Here is a 22,638-nt window from a genome sequence, read left to right as displayed (position 1 = left end):
AAAAAAAAAAAAAAAAAGAAAGAAAGAAAAGCAAAGAATAGGCAAATCTATAGAGACAGTAGAGTAGTGGTTGCCAGGGGCTGGGCAGAAGGGGGAAGATGAGCAGTGACTGCTGATTGGGATGGGGTCTCCTTTCGGGGGTGATGAAAATTGATTGTGGTGATGGTTGTACAAATTTGTGACTATGCTAAGAACCACTGGCTTGTACACTTTAAAAGGTTGAATTGTATATGTGAGTTATACCTCACTTTTTTAAAAGCTTGAAAATCTATAGCGTGGGAGAAGGCTCTGGGAAGGGTGTTAACTGAGTAAGAAGTACCAGGAATCTGCCTTCCCACTCAGACAACAATTACACTGATGTTACAGTTACACTGATTGTTTGATATATTTTGAAACTCTGGAGTAGAAGGTTTGTAACTTCCAAGGGAAGGCTTGCATGGCAATTTGGACTGTTAATTTCAATTTCAGCTCTTAGCACAGTAGTAGTAACTACCCATCTTGTGGCAGGCAGTTGGAGCAAACCACACAGCTTGTGGGAACCAGGGTGGACAAAAAGGACCCTAATCTTCCAAATATCAGTTATCTATGCTCTGATCACTGATTGCTGCTTCTGATCACAGGGGTGAAGACAAAGGGGGTGGCACTGTTGTTTCATCTCCCTCTGTTACTGCAAGTCCCTCTCCCTCCAGCTGAGGTGGCTTCCAAGGTAGTTAAAGGGTTGGCATCCCTTTTTTCCCCCCTACCCTTCATTTTTCTCTGGTTTTTTGAGGGGGGAGCCAGATATTAAAGACCAGGACATTCAAAAGCAACTGCATATAGGGGGAATATTAGAAAGTGGCCACTCATGCCCAGGGAAAGGCACAGGCTAAAAAAGGCATGAGAAGACCTTAAGTTTATAATTCATTCTAGTCCTTGGCACAGAGACAGCCTACAACAATCAGAAAATAAAAATAATAAACACATACAACAAAAAAATATAAAACTCTGGGGAAATGGAAGAGTCTGATTCCCAGACTTATCACATTATTAGATCTATATGTACAATTTTCAACAACAACCAAAATCACAAGGCATACAAAGAAACAGGAAAGTATGCCCATTAAAAGGAAAAAAAGTCCCTAAAAAAAAAGAAAAATTTGGTATTCTGACCAACTGGCTTCTAGTTAAGAACAAACAAACTCTTGGTAGAGTTATTATACAAAGAGGTTTTTAAAATTATCTTAAAAACGATCAAAGAACTAAAGAAAGGTGTGGATAAAGTTAAGAAAATGATACATGAAAACAAATGGAAATGTCAATAAAGAGACAGAAAACATAAAAAGAAACCAAAAAAATCTTGGAGCTGAAAAGTATAATAACCAAAACACAAAAATTCACCAGAGGGATTCAAAGGCAGATTTTAGCACGCAGGAGAAATAATTGGTGAGCTTGGAGATAGAACAATGAAAATTTGAATATGAAGAAGAGAGAATATGAAGAAAGAAAAAAGACTGAGAAAAAGTGAACAGAATCTAAGTCTCTATGAGAACTCTCAAATGGACCATCATACACACTGTGAGAGAGAGTTTCAAAGAGGAAGGGGAAGAGAGAATACTTGAAGAAATAATAGCTAAAATCTTTCCAAATTTGATGAGAGACATGAACATAAACACCAAGAAGCTAGATGAACTCCACATAGATGAACTTAAAAACACCCACACTTTGGGATGCTGAGGTGGGAAGATCACTTGAGGCCAGGAGTTGAAGACCAGCCTGGACAACATAGCAAGACCCGTCTCTACAAAAAATTTTTTTAAAATGGGCTGAATGTGATGGTGCGTGTCTGTAGGCCCAGCTACACAGGAGGCGGAGGTAGGAGGATCGCACGAGCCCAGGAGGTCAAGGTTGTAGTGAGCCATGATTGTGCTACTGCACTCTAGCATGGGGGATAGGATGAGACCACAACTAAACAAACAAAAAAAAAAACCAAAAACAAATGTAACAAAAAAAGACCCATACTGAGACATGTTAGTCAAACTTTCTGAATCCAAAGACAAGGAGAGAATCTTGAAATCAGCAAGAAAGAAGTGATTTGTCACACAGAAGCGATCCTCATCAAGATTATCAGCACAAAAGGAATTTAGTGCACCTGTAGTCCTAGGTACTTGGGAGGCTGAGGTAGAATGATTGCCTAACCCCAAGAGGCCAAGACTGGGGTGAACTGTGATCATACCATTCATGCCTAGGCAACAGAGATCCTGACTCAAAAAAAAAAGGAAGTTACATGTTTTGCTACAAGAACAACTACTAAACACAAAAGAAGACAGTAATACATGAAATGAGACAAAAAGGCAATAAGGTATATGGAGGCTGGGTAGTGGCTCATGCCTATAATCCCAGCACTTTGGGAGGCTGAGGTGAGAGGACTACCTGAGTCCATGGGTTTGAGACCAGCCTGGGCAACTTGGCGAGACCTCATCTCTACAATAAATAAAAAAATTAGCACATTCTTGTAGTTCCAGCTACTTGGAAGGCTGAGGCATAAGGATCGCTTGAGCCCAGCAGGTTGAGGATGCGGTGGTCATAAGTTTGCAGCCTGGGCAACAGAGTAAGACTCTGACTCAAAAAAAAAAAAGTATATGGAAAAAAATCGGACAGAAGTCCTGCCTTATCAGTAATTACTTTAAATGTAAATGAATTAAACTCTTCAATCAAAAGACAGTTTGGCATAACGGGTTGGAAAAAATCAAACTTTATGCTGTCTACAAAAGACTCACTTTTGATCCGAAGATGTGAATAGATGAAAAATGAAAAGATGAAAAAAGATACTCCCTAGAAATAATAACCAAGAGAGAGCAGATGAAGCTATAGTAATATGAGATAAAATAGACCTTAAACTGGAAAAGGTTACAGGGGACAAAGAACATTATATATTATTGAAAAGTTCAATACAGCAAGAAGCTATGACAATTGTAAACATCTACACATCACTCAAATATATGAAGCAAAAACTAACAGAATTAAAGGGAGAAACAGAGTTTTACAATAATTGTTGGAAACTTCAATACCCCATTCTCAATGACAGATAGAAGAATCAGAAGATAAAAAAGGAGAAAAAGGACTTAACACAATAAACCAACTAGATCTAATATACCAATACAGAACACTCTACCTAACAACAGTAGCATATCCTGTCTTTTCAAGTGCACATAGGATATTCACCTACATTAGGTTGGTTATTGTCAAAAACACAAGGCATAGTAAGTGTTGACGAGCATGTGGAAAAAAAGGGACCATTTGTACACTGCTGATGGGAATGTATATGGTACAGCCATATTAAAAACAGTATGGCGCTTCCTCAAAAAATTAAAAATAGAACTACTACTTCTGAGTACATATCCAAAGGAAACAAAATCAGTATTTCAAAGAGTTATTCGCACTCCCATGTTCACTGCAGCATTATTTACAATAGCCAAGATATGGAAACAACCCAAGTGTCCACTGATGGAAAAATGGATAAAGAAATGGTAAACACTTGTATATACAATGGATTATTACTCCGTCTTAAGAATGAAATCTTGCCATGTTATGACAATGTGGATGAACTATGAACTTGAAGATCATTATGCAAAGTAAAATAAGCCGGACACAGAAAAGAGAAACACAGCATACCACTTATATGTGGAATCTAAAATAGTTGATAACTTAGAGAAACACACTGGTGGTTGTCGGGGTGGGGGATGGGGAAAATGGGTAATGTTGGTCAGAGGATATAAACTTTCAGTTATAAGATGAATAAGTTCTAGAGGTCTAATATATATAATGGCAACTGTACTTAATAATAATGTATTGCACACTTGAAATTTGCTAAGGTAGTAGATCTTACGTATTTTCACCATAAAACAAACGGTAACTATGTCAAATGACAGATATGTAACTAGCTTGAGCTTAATTGTGGGAATAATTATACAAGGAATACTTATATCAAAACACCATATTGAACACTTAAATTTATATGCAATTTTTTATTTGTCCATCATGACTAAAAAAGAAAAAAAAACTGGGAAAACAAAAAAGAACTGGGAAAAAAGATAGGCTATATGCTTAAAGCATATAAACATTTGACCATTTTATAAAAGGTGCTAAGATAATACTAATCTATTTTTCATGTGGAAGGTGTTTATGAATATAAAACAACCAATATATGCAAAATTAGATGCAAATTACTCTTCTACATCAAAAGGCTGAATTTTTTAAAAGTAATATAGTTTTGACATACTACCAACTCTATCCAACAGGACTAGTAGGATTTTCTTCAGCAACCTTCCTTAAAATTATTTGATATTATTACACAGATTTAGAGATTGCTGCAATTTTTATTCAATTTGACATTCTGATTAGAATATGACTAGTGAGAATGAAGGTTTACAAACATGGCAATACTACTACATCATTGTGATATGGCTTTACATTGATTGTATATAGAGAAAAAAATAACATTAGAATTAAGGCAATAACAACATGTGCAAACCAAGCACATTACCCTGATACAGTACTTAGTAAAAAGCTCTTTTGGTTAGGTGATGGTCGATACTGCTGCATGCAGGTCAGTCATTTGAAGGAATAAGCTATGAAGGATAGTTTCATTCTTTTAAAAACATCCCTCCTACTGGCCCACAATGGCTAGAAGAAGCTTTCGGTAATCTCCACTCGTGTCACTTGCAATCACTGTGCCCAGGGTCTTCTGATACATCTGAGTGAACATTTGTTTTATTTGTACAAGATCGATCTGCATAAGAAATGATATTTCTGTTAGAAAAAAATCTGTCAAAAGAAAACTGGTATTTATTACAATTATTTTAAACTAATGATAAGATCTTAATAGTTATCAAAGCTGGTGGAGGGAAGAAACACTAAGTGACTGACATTTTATAGCTAGCATTCATAACACTACCCAATATGAAGGTCTGATTCACTGCTCTGAAAAATACTGGATAAGACAGGTGATAGGGGCAGCCCCTTTGGGTGCCCTCCCACTGTGGGAGCTTTTCTGTCCTCAATAAATCCTGCTTTCTCCAAAAAAAAAAGAGCAGTGATAGCTTCATCTATTATACCAAAAAATTAGTCATTTAAAAAACATTTGATATGATGGCTATTATCAGAAACATAAAAAACAGTAAGTGTTGGTGAGGATGTCAAGAAAAGGGACACTTGTGCACTGCTGACAGAAAAGTAAAATGGTATAGCTGCTATGGAAAATTATTATGATCACACACCCACACAAAAATCTCACAGAATTACAGTATGATCCAGCAATTCCACTTCTGGGTATAAAGCTAAAAGAAGTGAAAGCAAGGGACTTGAACAGATGTTTGTACACCCATGTTCAGAGCAGCATTATTCACAAAAACCAAAAGGTAGAAGCAACTCAAGTATGCATAGACAGATGAATGAGGAAACAAATGTATATAAACAAACAATTCGTCTGTACATAGATGAATGATAAGCAAAAGGTATGCATACTATACATACAGTAGAATATTACCCTTAAAAAGAAAGAAAATTCTGACACATTCTACAACATGGACATACCTTGAGGACATCATACTAAGTTAAAGAAACCAGTCACAAAAGGGCAAATACTGTATAACTCCACCCAATATGAGGTACCTAGAGTAGTCAAACATAGGGACGGAAACTTGTATGGTGGTTGCCAGGGGTTGGTAGAGAGGAGAATGGGAATTTATTGTTTAAGAAGTATGGATTTTCAATTTTGCATGTTGAAAACACTTCTGAGGGTAGATGGTGGTGATGGTTGTACAACAATGTGAATGTACTTAAAGTCATCTAAAAATGGCTAAAATGGTAAATTTTATATTATTTATATTTTATCACAACTTAAAAAAGAATCCTGCTTAGAAAACTGAAGTCTAAGAACAATTTTTTTTTTTGGAAAGCAGGATTTATTGAGAGGACAGAAAAGCTACCACACCAGGAGGGGACCCAAGAGTGCGGCCCATAAAATTTTTTTAAACACCACAGTCTGATTGTTTTCTTAAAAAATTATTTACCTTCTTCAGTATAATTTAGTATTGCATGTTTTCTTTCAATTAGAAAAATTAAATATATAAAAGCAAAGTATAAAAACACTTGAAGCTATATTTAGGTAAAGACCATGATGAATATTTTAAAAATTGTTTTATTAATAAGGGATGCTAAATTTCAAGAACTTTGAATAGGATTAATCTGCATAGATCTTTTACATAATTTTTTTTTACATAAATAAAGTAAAAATCAAGCCAGGCTCGGTGGCTCAGCCTGGAGTCCCGTGCCTTGGGAGACTGAGGTCAGTGGATTGCGCAGGTTCGAGACCCACCTGGGCAACTTGGTGAGACCTCATCTCTACAATAAATCAAAAAATTAGCCGGGTGTGCTAGCATGCACCTGTAGTTCCAACTACTTGGAAGGCTGAGGCGGAAGGATCGCCAGAGCCCCAGTAGGTCGAGGCTGCAGTGGCCGAGAGCGGTCGGCCACTGCACTCCAGTCTGGGCGACAGAGTGAGACTCCAACTCAAAGAAAAAATAAAATATAAAATATAAAGTAAAAATCAAAAGACAAATGTCTTCCAACTTTTCTTAAATTAGTATTTTCCATAGACCTTCTTAAGCAGGAAAATCTCTTGGTACTGTCTTTATTGAGGCACAGTGGCCTGTTTTACTAATGCAAGCCTCTCCCATATCATGAGGAAAGTATTACCTTTTATACCACCTCTCTCAGCAATGAAAAACAGAGTTCATTTATTGAGTCAGGATCTTACTCTGTCACCCAGACTGGAGTGCAGTGGCATGAGATCATGGTTCACTGCAGCCTCAACATCTTAGGCTCAGGTGATCCTCCCACCTCAGCCTCCCAATGAGCTGGAACTACAGGTGCACATTCCACCACATCTGGCTAATTTATTTTATTCTTTTTCCTAGAGATGGGGGGGGGGTGTCTCACTATGTAGCCCAACTCAATCTCAAACTCCTGGGCTCAAGTGATCTTCCTGCCTTGACCTCCCAACATGCTGGGATTACCGGCATGAGCCACCGCACTCAGCCCCAGAGCAGTTTTTTTTTTTGAGTTGGACTCTCAATCTGTCTCCCAGGCTGGAGTGGCACAATCATGGACACCACAGCCTCGACCTGTTGCGCTCAGGTGATCTTTCCACCTCAGCCTTCCAGCTTCACCACTACATCCAGCTATTTTTTGTTTTGCTTTGTTTTACTGTAGAAACGAGGTCTTGCCAAGTTGCCTAGGCTGGTCTTGAACCCCTGCCCAGAGCTCTTTTTTAACATAATTCCTGAGGGACTGACAACCAACTGAGGAACTTTTAAGAAATCAACATTCAACATCAAGTAAGACCAGACAAAAAGAGAATGCCCCAACTCACCTCACTTCGAGTGACCACAATCCTAACCAGGGTGGAGTCATCTGTGCCAGCACCTTTCATAGAATAGTAGAGTCTTTCAGCAAAGAAGGCAGGGCGGCTCAGGGCACACTGCACTGCAAGTTAAAGATGCTTCAGATATGGTGTCACGACTTGACAAGAAGTACACCCCTCCAGCTTCATGTATCACTTCTACACTGCCATTGATTACTGTCTATGTAATCATCTCAGAAATCTGAGATGAGTTGGAGATGTTTACCCCTTGAATTTTCTTTCTAGTTGCATCAGATAGGCTTTCAACTTTAGGAGATTCTCACTAGCTAATCAATCCTATTTCTCTCCATAGTTTCAGTGATCTAGATTCTTTACATTTTTTCCCCTTACAGTATGAAAATCTGTAGCATCAGTGCCCCAGTAATATCTTAAAGGAACAATGATAAAAATCTGAATTTTAGAAGTCAAGAATATCATTTGGCTAAGAGAAGGATATGAGATACATTCCAATTTAAAAGAGAAAACATGGATTTGAACAAAGATTTAAAAATGATGCTCAGAAATCTGAAAGGTTTTCTCTGAAAAATTCACTTAGCAAAGTATCCTGTAGATAACAGCAATGTTTATTAAAACAGCAATTTTTATTAAAATTACTATAGAAATATTTGTAAGATATCCCATTGCTAATACTAATGTGTTATTAATACTCTCCTTTATCCTTTTTAAAATCTCCTTTTTTTTTTTTAAGAGATGGGTGTCTCACTATGCTGCCCAGGTTGGTACTGAATTCCTGGGCTCAAGCAATCCTCCCAAAACACTAGGATTATAGGCGTGAGCCACTGTGCTGGCTTCTCCTTAGTCTTATACTATCCATGGGAATGAAATTTTGATTTTGTTAGACATTTGCTTATTAGACTATCAGAAATTGGTTGCTTAATTTCAAAAAGGGAAAGCATCTCACTGGCTGAGTACTTGAAAGGTATGTTTTGGGGTGATGCTATTAGTTACTTAGGGCATTCCCCTTCTATTTGTTTGTTTGTTTACTTATTTATTTGAATTGGAGTCTCACTCTGTCACCCAGGCTGGAGTGCAATGGCACAATCACTGCTCACTGCAGCCTTAACTTCCTGTGAACAGGTGATCCTTCTGCCTCAGACTTCTGAGTAGCTAAGCCTACAGGCATGTACCACATGCCAGGCTTATTTTTTTATTTTATTTCTTTAGTAACGATATCTCACTATGTTGCCTAGGCTGGTCTCAAACTCCTGGGCTCAAGTGATCCTCTCGCCTCGGCCTCCCAAAGTGCTGGGATTTCAGGTGTTAGCCACTACACTTGGTTCCTCTTCTCTTGAAAGGAAGAGTTATAATCTATCAGGTATTCTTGCATAATCCTCAAGAAAGGCATACAGATCAAGGCCAAATAATCCCCAAACAGCCCTATTTTATCATATCACCAACCATTCATATGAAATTGCATATGAAAACATGGAATTAGCTCAGCCACTGCCTAAACAGATTCCAGAGAGGCTTTATGAATTATCATCACTTAATAACTGTGACAACTGAACAATTATTTAAAACTCCCACTCATCTGAAAACAAAACAAAGGAAAGCACAAAAAGTATCTTACAGATGGCCTTCAAACCACTTTCAACATATCCGGAAAATTCACGGCCCACACTGCTTAACAAATCTCGATTAGCCATCTACAAGTAAAAATGATAGGGTTAGATATATTCACATCTTAAAACCGAAGCTAACTCTTCAACGGAAAAAGTTCATACCCTAGAATACGCCTCCATGGTAGCTTTCAGCTGAGGAAAGCTTCTCGTGGCAAGGATCATGTTAAAGCAAGATTCATCAGTCCCTAGTCTCCCCTCACCAGCTTGATAGAGACGTTGAGCATCATCCTGAGCCATTTGGTGGTTTACACTCTGGTTCTCATCACGATTTCCCTGCAATAGGAAAGCAGGAATTAGAAGAAATAAAAGTTCTACTAAATTACCTTTTCCAATCTAGTCACTATTGGATTTTTTTTTTTGACTTGGAGTCTCACTCTGTCACTCAGACTGGAGTACAGTGGCTGCCCCCGGCCACTGCAGCCTCGACTTCCTGGGCTTCGGTGATCCTTCCGCCTCAGTCTTCCGAGTAGCTGGAACTACAGGAGTGCGCTACCACGCCCGGCTAATTTTTTTGATTTATTGTAGAGATGAGGTCTCGCCAAGTTGCCCAGGCAGGTCTTGAACCCGCAGGCTCAGGCAATCCACTCACCTTAGCCTCTCAAAGTGCTGGGATTACAGGCTGAGCCACCAAGCCCAGCTCACTATTGGATTTAAGGAGACAATTTAGTAAAGATTAATGCATAGTGTCTCATACATATCTTTCATTTCCATGCATGGAAATACAACTAGTACTATTTTACACTGTCAGTTTTAGATTTTATAATATTTGATCATGGTTTAATGAGGCTATGTTAAAATGAGGGCTTTATGGGCTTTGAGAGCTAAATTAAACCAGAAAAAGTTTAAACAAAAATATCTCTACTAGGAGATATAAACTACCACCAAAAGAAGAAATTAAAACTCTCCTTAATTGAGCTTTAAGATGAATATGCACTGTACTGAGTTCCACTATGTATTTATTTATGCAACCAAAAGATATTAAGTATTTACTTCATGTCTGGTACTATATTATGTGGTAAGGACACAAGAGAAATAAGGTCTATGCCCTCAAGGAATTTAAGTCTAGGGAGGCAGGATATAACATGGAGGCTTCATAAACTTCCTTTTCTTCATTTAAGTATCTTCTTTCAAAAAGAGATGGGATTTTGCTATGTTCCCCAAGCTGGAATGCAGTGGCTGTTCACAAGCATGATTATAGTGTACTATGGTTTCAAACTCCTGGGCTCAAGTGATCCTCCTGTCTCAGCCTACCAAGTAGCTGGGACTATAGGTACATGCCACCATGACCAGCCATTTAAGGATAATCTTAATTAAGTATTTACTATGAATGCATACACAAAACAGATGCATGAGCATTTAGAAGCAATACAGCACTGCTAGACTGTGCCAATTTGTATACCAAACTCTTCCCTGGAATAAGAGGGAAGGAAGAAGGGAGGAAGAGTTTAAGCTTAGGCTGCCCTCTGCAGTCTTGGGAACAAAATGCTGAAAGTGAAGAACTGTCTACTGGAGCAGCTGGCACAAGGAATATGTAGAGGCACAGTGTAAATGAGCAACTGAATACAGCACAGGAAAAGGTACTCAGGACAAATTTTCCAGACTATTGCCTTTGGATTCACATACACAATACAGTCCCATTTTCCTGGGAAGCTATTCCTCCGCTCATATTCAGGAAAACCTCATGTAAAGTCTTTGTAATCTTTTTTTTTAGCATTAAATGTCTATTCCTGTTTTTCTTTCTTTCTTTTTTTTTTTTCTTTTGAGTTGGCGTCTCACTCTGTCGCCCAAACTGGAGTGCAGTGGCCACTCCCGGCCATCGCAGCCTCGACCTGCTGGGCTCCGGCGATCCTTCCGCCTCAGCCTTCTGAGTAGCCAGAATTACAGGCGCGCGCTACCACGCCCAGCTAATTTTTTGATTTATTGTAGAGATGAGGTCTCGCCTGCCCAGGCGGGTCTCGAACCCACGGGCTCAGGCAATTCACTCACCTCAGCCTCCCAAAGGCGCGGGATTACAGGCTGAGCCACCGTGCCCGGCTATTTCTTATTCCTTTTAAACCCTACCCTACCTTCTCTGGTCTGTTACTCTGATGTAGGTAAATTCCATTTCCTCTAATTCATTTTTTTCTTTTCTGATTTCCACATCATTCATGTTTGCATACTATTCTTTCTGCAACCACCTTCCTTGGCTCTAAGAGTCCCTCCTCTACTTCTAGATCCCTCAAGACAGTCCGACTCTGTGCACTAGCAGGATACCAATAACTCCTGGTATTTAATCAGTATACTAGTCTTTGGCATCATTTTTTTCAAATACACCATCATCATCTCATTCTAAGTGCATTTCTAATAACATTCCAGATTCCCTATTTGGAGTAGTTTCTGTCAATTCTCCAGCACATCTGGGAAATCAGAATAAGAAAGGTGCTAATCACTGTATTTCTGTGAACCCTAAAACATTTTCCTGCATGTCTGGCTCTCCTCACACACTCTTTTCTAGTACTTTTCTGGCAGCCCTGCATGTCTTCAGCTGATTGTTTTCAGCAGGGTAGGGCAGTGCTAAGCTGAAACATACAGTTTCATCCTCATGCTAGCCACAGAGCCTCAAGTTGGTTCTGATTCCATACAACCTAACAGGTTAATTTGATTCCTTACAAAAGCTGGATTTGCAGAAATAAATTCCAATAGTAACTACAGAGAAATCTGTACAGCAGATTCTGTGATGTTCCTCTTAAAGATGGCAATATTCTAAGGTGGCAAAATAATAAAAAGAATAAAAAATGTTCACTGGCAACAGACAATGAAGTATGTTCCCTCCACCAACACACAAATATTTATGCTATAACTCACCTGGCACATGGATACAAGTAAACGTTCAAAATGTCCTGATGTATCTGATCTAATGTCCTTTTCAAGGTCTCGTCCAAATTCTGATTGATAACATCTGACAATTTCTCTGATTTCCTGATTTGTTCTTGTGCACAAAATCTCAATCAACACACGTTCCTGAGTTCCTGCTCCCTATATGAAATGAAGAGGGGGAATTATACAAAAGAAAACAAAACTTCTGAAAGTAATTAAATCTTACTGTTTAGTCAAATATTTCTTTGTCCTCTAAAACTGAAAATTTCTATACATTCATATGATGTGAAATAATGTATTGCTCTAATTATCCCCATAAATTCAGAACCACCATAACTTGTGGGGTTTTACATATGAAATAGGACAAATGTATATATAATAAATGTCATGTAGTACCTTCATTGCATTCCGTAGACTCCAGGCATCGTAATATGTAGAAGGCATGAACAGGGCAAGGATCAGTTCTTCCATATTTCCACTTAACTCTGACTTGAGATCTTTGATTAAATCCTATGTAATTACAAATGCAAGCTATGTATATATGCTTTTCAAAATTTTGTTGCTTAAATCTTTCAAGGAAAATATAAAAAATGAAATGCAATTGCTTTACAAAAAAACCTAAATTCCATATCGATTATTATATACTAAGAAATAAGTAAATATGAAGGGAATCCCCAAAAAATCCGGAATTTATTTATAAAAAATTGTGCATTTATTCTTCCATGTTTAAACTTCAGTCACCTTCAAAGTACTCTCCGGTTGATGCAATACGCCTTTTGAGATGCTTTTTCCACTGCTCAGAGCAGTTTTTGAACTTGTCAGTTTTGATGACTTTTTAGTGTTCCTGTTGTTCTTTTGTTTCACCTATTCCAGACTGCAAGATGTTTCCCCTTTGAGGACTTTTCATCTGGGAAACAAAAAAAGTTGCTTGGGGCAAGATCGGGTGAATCGAGCCTGGGGCTTGTGCCATTTTGGGTCAAAAACTGCTGAGCACTCAGTGTGGCGTAGGTAGGTAAGTTGTTAGGGTGGAAGAACTAGTAACTCCTTTGCCACAACTTGAGACGTTTCTTCCGCAAATTGTGACGTGACCTTCTCAAAACCTCCAGACAAAAACTGGTCGATGGTTTGATCCGGAGGAACAAATTCCAAGTACACTACAAGAGACCTGCCCTCCAAAGGATAAATCCGGTTTTTTTGGGTCCCTCCCTCCCTGTATATAAAGTTTGTTACACTTACACATTTGTTACACTCAAGCAGATGTATTTTATCCATTCTATCAATAAATAATATGAGATTCTTTTTCTTTTTAATAAGAAATTCTTACAGCAGTTCTACCACTGTACCAGGTATAAAGACAAAATACATGAAACAAAGAACAATTCAAATTAACAAAATGATAAATAGATATTTACTTAGTACAAGAAACTGTTTTTCGGAGCAACTTGGATGGATTTAGAGTCTGTAATACTCAGTGATCTGTCACAGAGAAAAAGATCTGAGACTCACGAGCAGATCCTGAACATTTATCATAATACCGTAAGAAAGAAAGGGATTGATAGTAGTGGGACACTGCTTGGGGGGAGGGGCGCAGGGAAGACATAACATCTTACCTGATCTCAAACCAGGAAAGGTGGGGACCAAAGGGAGGCCCAAGCTTTACCTGTACGATAACCACTTATGTACCCTAACCCTGCATTGTAACCCACATCCTAAAAAAATAATAATTTAAAAAAACTAGTTCTTGATTCCATGAGGAAGTATAAATCATCAGCATCTTGTTCTTATTTGGAAAGATAACTATAAGGCAATTTATACTCAAGCACCAGATGAGTAGCACAGAAATAAGTAAAAGAGAAAGTTGACACAGGAAAAGCTTAAAGTGGCTAGAGAACTTAGAAAAGAACATACAAAGTAGCAGGCAAAGAGGAAGGAGAAAGGTATTTCAGGTAAGAAGAAACACAAATAAGGAAAAGGGTTTCCCAGCCTTGACAATTCATTAAAATCAGCTGATGTCCAGGACTAAGAATCAGAGATTCTTTGTGGGTTTTTACATTCTAAAGGAGATTGTGATGTTTAGTTACGACTGAGAATCACTAGTATAGCGGCAAGAATGAACAAATTTGTTCAATAGAACAAGACAATTGATTTTGTTAAAGGAAAGCTTTCATAATAGATGAGCAAACCAAAGTTGTAACTAAATCCTGGATTATTATATTTAGTGCCAAACTAAAGAATGTGTACTAGATTCTGCTTGTTGGAAGAAGCCACTGGAAATATTTATGCAAGAAAATGACACGGATGTAGCAACAATGTGCAGGACAGACTATGGCAACAAAGAGACTATAGATGAGAACACTGGACTACTGGAATATTTAGATAAGAAGTAATAAAGGCTTGGACTTCAGCAGTGGCAATGGAAATAACAAGGAACAAAGCAGACAAAAGATACATTTTAAAGAGTCATTTTTTACAGATTAGAACAATAACGCATAGTAAATAGTCAACTGCTAGGACAAAGCAGTCCTGGTATGCAGTACTGAATAAAAATTCACTGACTGATGAAGAAAAACATGCACTCAAAAATCCACAGCAGACTAGAAAATAGTAGTTTCTTAAAAGTAAGTAAAGAAAAGAGGTGGCTAGGGTAGGGAAATTAGATTGGGAGTTGAGTTTTAATTCTAAAGCAATATATGAGAACATTCAAGACAGCATAGCATAGACTAGATATGAACTAAAAAAATTCGTAACTCCAAAAATATATTTGTGAGAGAAGTCAGTCTAATGTTGAACCTTAAGAAAATCTAAGGTTTGTGTTACATAATCAGTTTTGGTGTGCAGAGAGAAAAAGGAAGAGTAGAAAAGGTAAGGTGAGACCAGCAATGGATCGCTACCCCATTCTGAGAAAAGTAAACTAGATACAGAGGGCATCAGAAAATGTTTAGGATTCCTATATAAATGGCTAAACAATGCTGCCTAGTCTTTCCCATTATATCTGAGGAACAACTGCACTTTTTAACCATAGAATTTTGCTGGTTTTGGTACTGATTATCCATTCAACAAATACTAATTGACAACTTGTCACTGTATACTTGGTGCTATAAATATAAAGATGACTATGGCATAGTTTGTCCCAGGGAGCTCACAGTTTTTGGGGAGGGCAATGAGATTAGTGATAACAGAGGTTTTACAAAGTGTTAGGGGATCACAGTGAAAGAAGCAACTAAATTCAACCCAGAGCAATGAAAGAAACTTCACAGAGTAGCTGATATTTAAGCCAGGTTATGAAGAAGTTGTTTGCCACACACAAAAAAAGAAATGGTATTCAAAGTGAGGAAAATAGCATGTACAAAACATAGAACTAACTATAAAAGAGCGCAGCACATATAGAGAATGGCAAGTAATTCCATGTAATTGTAATACCAAGCATGTCTAGAGCAAGGGAGAGGAGTAGATGATGATGCTAAGGACTCAGAATAAGCAGGGGTTATGTAAATAAGCCTTGATTCCCACTGTAAGGAGAAGATTGAGCACCATGTGCAATCATGATCGTGGTCATAATCTAGTTTCTACTGAACATCTATCATATACAAGATACAATATAAGGTATGACTATGAGATAAGTATAAGTACTATTCTAGAATGAAAAAGGCTTTTAAGAAAAATAGTGAATATACCACTCCAGGACTCTAAAGTCTAGTTGTCTCTCCTTTGTACCACAGATACTAATAAAAAGACAGCATCCAAGGTGCTCACTCCAGAAAAAACAAACTTACCTTGCCATACATGGTCTTAAAAGCTGCTTTAATCTTTTGCCTCTGATCATTTGAACGGTTGGCCACAACATCCACAATTGCCTGCTCGTCTGTCCCTGGAAGAACCATACATGCTTAAGTAAGGATAAAGCCTGTGATGGATGCTCCTTGAGGTCATCTCTTAGGATCCTTACAAGGTACTAGGCACCAGATTGAATTGAGGTGTGTGCACCCAGGTTGACTCATAAACTTGGTTTATGATATAAGATGATTTGTACTTTATAATCAATCACCATCACTTATTATAAAAGATAAATATCTATTTCCTTACCAAAACCTTTCATTGCTTTACGGAGAATTTCTGCATCTCTCATAGCATCAAAGTTGGCAGCTGGTCGGATTGTTCCTTGAGTGCCCTGTGTCATCGCAGCAGGCTGAGAACAAAAGGCATAAAATCCAAGTTGATTTCCAATAAATTTCCAATAAGGAAACTTAAAGACTTCCCTAGACATCACTCTTAGGTAAGAAGGCCAGTGTTTGGGTTGTAAGGCAAGGATATGAGCATTTTATTACCAGGGCTCATTCTGGAACAGACAAGAAAGACCTATCCCCCTTCAGGACAGATTTTACTCCTGCCAACAGATAGCCAGACACCAAACTTCCAGGAGACAAGATGGCCAAACTTGTGAAATTAAAGTCACAATCTTCTTATGCCTTGGTTTCCTTTTTGGTAGAATAGGAAGAAAAGAAACAGATTGATCCCTGAATAGTTGTGAGATGAGCGACAATGTTTGATTTAAAAACAGAAGACAGTAACAACACAAAGGGCACCTGGTCCTAAATCAGGGAAGTGAGAACCAATTGGAGGCCCAAACTTCACCTGCATGTAGACTACTTATGTACCTAATCCTGGCTTGTACCCCACGTCTCTCTAATAAAAGCAAGCTATTAAAAAAAAAAAAAGAAAGAAGAATATAATGATGGCTTTAGTGAAGCAGAACATCAGTGCTCAATAAGATTTCAAACTAGCAACATAATTTTGGTAATATCTCTTCATTTCCTATATGGGCCCTGATTATTATATATAAAATATAACATTTTATAACAAGAAATGTACAAAATCAAAGTGATGATTAGAAATTCTGGGAGGTACAATATTTTTCATCTACTTTATAAGGAAACAAACCAGAAAGTGAAGCAGCGACTGTATTTTTAAAATAGAAATTAGCCAGGCATGGTAGCTCACACCTGTAATCCCAGCATTTTGGGAGGCTGAGATAAGAGGATTGCCTGTGCCCAGGGGTTCGGACCAGCCTGGGCAACTTGGCGAGATCTCATCTCTACAATAAAGAAAAATTAGACGGGCGTGGTGGTGTATGCCTGTGGTTCCAACTACTTGGAAGACTGAGGCAGAAGGATCACCTGGGCCCAGCAGATGGAGGCTGTGGTGGCCATGAGCGTGCCAATGCACTCCAGTCTGGGCGATAGGATGAGACTCTGACTCAAAAAAATAATAAAACAATGCATAGAAATCTATGTGGGAATTTTTTTTTAAATCACTATTTCATAAACACTATGATAATAATTATTTCAGGCAAGAATCACTAATGCTTACTAAAATTTGGAGGCAAAAGTATAATAAGAAACAGGATATTTGCATAGTCTACAGTGTTACAGCAGAGAACTTGCAGCCCCCACCTTAATTATCACTAGTAATGAAATAAGTGATAATTGAATTTTGATCACGAGTGATCAAAATTATTACTAGTGATGAAATAAGTCAATGATAAGTGCCTCCTGATAAGATGCACTGGGGACAAAACATAATTTCTGTGGTTTTACTGCTAAAAAGGCATAACCTGGATTTAACCATGAGGAAATATCAGACAAATCCAATATATATTTTCCAAAATAATTGATAGTGCTCTCAAAAGTGTCAAAGGTCACGAACACCAAAGACTGAGGAACTATTTCAGATTAAAGGAAACTTAAGATACATAATAAACGCAATGCTTCATCCAGTATTTGATCCTGAACCAGAAAAGAACAGCACTGATATATAACTGGTGAAATTTGAATAGGGTCTGTAGGTTGAGTAATAGTACTAAATTAATGTTATTTCCTGATTTCAATCATTATATTACATTTATGTAGGAAGTTAACATTTGAAGAATCTAAGTAAAGAGTATATAGGAATTCTTTGTATTATTTTGCAAGTTAAAATTATTTCAAAATTAAAACTTAGTTTTTTTAATACAAAGCTATGAAATAATTCAATAGTTTTCTTCTATTTTTTATGTTTTAGAGACTTGCTCCATCACCCAGGCTGGAGTACAGTGATGCAATCATAGCACACTGTAACCTTGAACTCCTGGGCTTAAGTGATCATCTCACTTCAGCCTCCGGAGTAGTTGGAACTATAGGTACACATTACCACACCTGGCTACCTTTTTTAAATTTTTGTCGAGATGAGGGTCTTACTATATTGCCCAGCTTGGTCTCGAACTCCTGGCCGCAAGTGGTCCTTTCACCTCAGCCAGGAATTACAGATGTGAGCCACTAAGCCTGGTCCAAAATACTTTAGTTGTTTTCTTAAAATATTCAAATCAAGGCTTAAGAGGGATGGGATGAAGTAAGATGATGACTTCACTACTTTTTAAAAACTTTTAATTTTAACAACACATTTTATTTAACCCAATACCTCCAAAATAGCATCCATCTTCCACTAGTTTCAAAATGAGGAATATAAGCAGAGAGCTATCAAGAAATATTCCAATAGTAGTCTTAATAAAGTAAAATTATTGTACTTGTAGCAAATATTAAAATGTTTTTCTTTTTCTTTTTCTTTTTTTTTTTGAGTTGGAGTCTCACTCTGTCACCCAGACTGGAGTGTAGTGGCCGCTCCCGGTCAACACAACCTCGACCAGCTGGGCTCCGGCGATCCTTCTGCCTCAGCTTTCCAAGCAGCTGGAACTACAGGCGCGCGCTACCACACTCGGCTAATTTTTTGATTTATTGTCGAGATGAGGTCTTGCCAAGTTGCCCAGGTGGGTCTCGAACCCGTGGGCTCAGGCAATCCACTCATGTCAGCCTCCCAAAGCGCAGGATTACAGGCTGAGCCACCGAGCCCGGCTTAAAAATGTTTTTCAACATACTACCCTCACGTGAGTCTTTATGTATTAAGAAACTAATAAAGATTCCTTTGATGTAACCACTGTCACTAAAATCCTAAGTAGGGTAGAAGCCTTTGTTTATAACATATTGGACTAGATAGGAGAAGCTAACTCTCATCACGTACTATTGTCTGATGAGTCTCGTTTTTTGTCATCTTTTTTTCTACAAAAAATTGATTTCATATTTCATCTTTAGGACAATGTTTTTTATGCATTCTCTGTTGAAAGTCTAAGTTTGATAGAAATTTTCAAGAATACTATTATATAATCCTCTAGGCATTATAATAAATTCTAAGAAATCAGGTTCTGTGTTCTTAAGGTCAAAACTCTAGGGGAGCTTTCTCAGAACAGTCTGCCACCAAAAGTTCCATTCATTGATATCCTCCTTTGACACCCATTTGATACCAAACTTCTTGCTGAAAACTATCATAGAGTTAGAGAATTGGATCAGTCAAGAGAGATCAATTGGTCCAACTTACCACCCAAGACAAAAATGTCTTTATATTTTCCTTGATACATACTGACACATCCATACACCCACATTGATCAATGCCTACCTGAAGACTAGGTGACAGAGAGCTCACCCCTCACCAGGTAGCCTATTTCACTTCCATGTAAAAGGTCCTCAAAATCTACAACTCTGCACTCTGTTAACTTCTACTTTCTGGATTTTGTTCTACATTATGGTGGATAATGTTATACAAAATAAGTTACATAGTAAATTGTGTTTGTGCTTTACTTTTAGCGTTTTATGTTTAAAAATCTTTCATATTAAGTTATACATGATGTCTCTGAAATTATATACATGCTTAAATTAAAATCAAAATTCTCATATCAAAAATGATTAAAGTAACTACAGATTTATAATGTGATTAGCAATCAACTTCAACAAATAAAAAAGGGTTGAAAGCAATTTACTATGTGCTTTGGAAGAATATCATTTACTGTATCAGCAAAGTAGCACTGTGTAACAGAGAGACCAATGGTCTAGAAGTCAGAAGAGCCAGGATCCAGTCTCAGCTCTTCACTAATTGGATGGCTCTAGACAAGTTTCTCACCCTCTCTGGAGCTCAAATTCCTCAAATCAGAAAAGTGAGCCAAAAAATCGCTAAAGTGTTTCTCTTCCAATAGTTTAATCCCCTTTCCCCAGCCTAAAGCAAGCTTCAAAATATTAATCTTTATGACTATATAGTTTGGCAATCAGTAAGTAAATCAAGATAAAAGTAAGCATAAAAGTGTGCTGTTATTATGTTCTTAGTTACTCACATAGGCTATAAAAAAATTACCAAGGCAATTTAAGAATAAAATATAGTATTAAAGAGCTATATGCAGATAGGGCAAAGATTTGATATGGGAAGCTTTCTGCAGCTACTGATAAATCAATTCAACAGACTTAACTGTTTAAAGCCCACCCAACAACTACAGGGACATAAAGATAAAATAGATACAGTCAAGCCATCAAGGAAGTGTTGAGAGATAAGTACAATCACAAACAAATGAAGGCACATATAGGGGACATATTGATTAGTGAACATTAGAAAACCTTACTCACTTCACTGCTATAATCCAAAGAAACAGGAGAAAAAACAGGATAGGAAGGAAAAGATTCTGTACTGATCTGAAAAAAGAGTGAAAAGTTATAAAGGCAAAAATGGAAAACAAAACCCCCCTATATAAATCACTGCCAGAAATACCCATTACCCAGTCACTCAAGTTCATAGTTATAATTGCTAGTAAGAGAAAGGAAGAGAAAAAGAACTAAAACCAGTGCCAAGAGCACAAGTGAATCTCTAGAATAAAGTTATGAGCATTATCACCTATGAGAAACACCTATGCTTGTCTTATTAAAATCATCAGGAAACTATTTTAAGCAGATGGACCAAAGATATCAGAAGCAAAGATTAAAGTCTTAAATTACTGTAACAGACCATTTCCTCTGCTTCATGGAAACCTCAGTAAAGGAATGGTACCCTTCTTTGCCATCATTCAGTTACTTAGAGTAGACTTAAAAAGTAGGAGCAAAAATACCTGACTAGGGTAAGGAGCTTGTCCAGGATACTGAGAAGGCATCTGTCCTCCAGGAAAGCCACCTATATATTAAAAAATAATAATAATAATACAGCAAACCGGTTTTATGAGATTTAATTTTTCAAAACAGCACTGAATATGGGAACATATGAGAACATTCACACTATGATAAACACAAGGATAATTTTTTAAACATTATAATATACTGAACTGAAAACCAACTTTGGTTATAAGAGCCTTTTTAATATTCTATGTTGTACATAAGATCCTAACAGATATTTTTTCCATACTTAAGCCAGAATAAATTCTGATCCCATCTGGAATGGTTGTCAGGATATGGTTCTGGGGGTAGTTTCTCTTGTGGTACAGGAGTGGGCAGAGAAGTTTCTGAAGGTTTTGCTTTTTTGGCTTCGGGACAGATTTTTTTGTTTGTTTGTTAGTTTTTGAGTTGGAGTCTCACTCTGTCGCCCAGACTGGAGTGCAGTGGCCGCTCCCGGCCACTGCAGCCTCAACCTGCTGGGCTCCGGCGATCCTTCTGCCTCAGCCTTTCGAGTAGCCGGAATTACAGGCATGCGCTACCACGCCCAGCTAATTTTTTGATTTTAGTGTAGAGACGAGGTCTCGCCTGCCCAGGCGGGTCTTGAACCTGCGGGCTCAGGCAATCCATTCACCTCAGCCTCCCAAAGGCACAGGATTACAGGCTGAGCCACCGAGCCCGGCTTGGGACAGATTTTTAATAGAAAAAGTGGGTCCTTATTTCCATTTTACTGATTAAGCTTTTTAATCAAATTAATGTGTTTCATAAAGTCATATGTTTAAAATTATTTGTAGAAATACATGAACATTTACTGAAGATTATCTCAAACACAAACTAAGTTCTCTCAATGGCAACTGAATAATTCAAATTATCATGATATTGTTTTTCTCTGGACAGCTGGTACCTACCAGGTAGTGGGACTTGTGTTGGACCACCACCATAAGATTGTGAGGGTGGCTGTGGATAGCCAGAAAAGCCTGCTCCACCTGGTGGAACTCCAAATCCTTGGCCTGGAGGAACTAGAGAAAATAATAAGTTAATAAACTATAGTGACAGTTCTCATATTTGCAGAGAAAACTTCAAAAAAATGACTAATGTCAACAGTGGAAAAAATATGTTATTAATGCTACAGTAGTAGTCTTTTTTATCTAGATTCAAAACTTCAACTTCACACCAACTCCTTCCCTTTAAAAAATAAATTTAGCAGGGCACGGTGGCTCAAGCCTGTAAACCCAGAACTTTGAGAGGTGGAGGCAAGAGGATTGACCTGAGCTCAGGGGTTTGAGACCAGCCTGAGCAACATGGTGAGACCTTGTCTCTACAATAAATAAATAAAAATTAGCTGGGCGTGGTGGCACATGCCTGTGGTTCCAGCAGGTCGAGGCTGGGGTGGTTGTGAGCATGCCACTGCACTCTAGCCTGGGCAACAGACTGTGACTCTGATTCAAAAAAAAAAAATTAACAAAATTTAGTTTATTCATCTTCCTTATTAACTTACAATACAAAAATGTTAGGTACTTTTTGTTTGTTTCATCTTTGAATAAAGCTGTCCTAAAGGTCACAATTATGCTAAATGAAATATCTTAATCAGTCTTAATATTATCAATAACTCAGAAAACAATAGTTGTTAGAGAGGATGTGGCAAAAAGGGAACACTCCTACACTGTTGGTGGGAGTGTAAACTAGTGCAACCTCTGTGGAAAGCAGT

General features: G+C 37.8%; 1 protein-coding gene across 7 annotated transcripts in view; it reads right to left on the bottom strand.

Annotated features, from left to right (window-relative positions):
- Window positions 1-4,326: 4,326 nt before the first annotated feature.
- ANXA7 (annexin A7) overlaps window positions 4,327-22,638 on the bottom strand; it is a 42,262-nt gene continuing 23,950 nt past the window's right edge. For 2 of the 7 annotated variants that reach the window (XM_008064279.2, XM_021715663.1), the window contains 11 exons: window positions 21,839-21,949; window positions 20,894-20,955; window positions 20,418-20,483; window positions 16,024-16,126; window positions 15,714-15,808; window positions 12,337-12,450; window positions 11,929-12,099; window positions 9,187-9,357; window positions 9,033-9,108; window positions 7,412-7,524; window positions 4,327-4,768 (listed from right to left, as the gene is read on the bottom strand). In XM_008064279.2, coding sequence (XP_008062470.1) covers window positions 4,646-4,768; window positions 7,412-7,524; window positions 9,033-9,108; window positions 9,187-9,357; window positions 11,929-12,099; window positions 12,337-12,450; window positions 15,714-15,808; window positions 16,024-16,126; window positions 20,418-20,483; window positions 20,894-20,955; window positions 21,839-21,949 — 1,205 coding nt within the window. In that variant the 3' untranslated portion in view covers window positions 4,327-4,645. The remainder of the gene's footprint in view (window positions 4,769-7,411; window positions 7,525-9,032; window positions 9,109-9,186; window positions 9,358-11,928; window positions 12,100-12,336; window positions 12,451-15,713; window positions 15,809-16,023; window positions 16,127-20,417; window positions 20,484-20,893; window positions 20,956-21,838; window positions 21,950-22,638) is intronic. The other 5 variants (XM_008064280.2, XM_021715662.1, XM_021715666.1 and 2 more) reach the window with 4 other exon arrangements.

Source organism: Carlito syrichta, unplaced genomic scaffold (genome assembly GCF_000164805.1).
Source record: "Carlito syrichta isolate Samal-C Ts95f unplaced genomic scaffold, Tarsius_syrichta-2.0.1 Scaffold307258, whole genome shotgun sequence".
Classification (NCBI taxonomy): Eukaryota; Metazoa; Chordata; class Mammalia; order Primates; family Tarsiidae; genus Carlito; species Carlito syrichta.
This window is presented reverse-complemented; position numbering and strand designations above follow the sequence as displayed.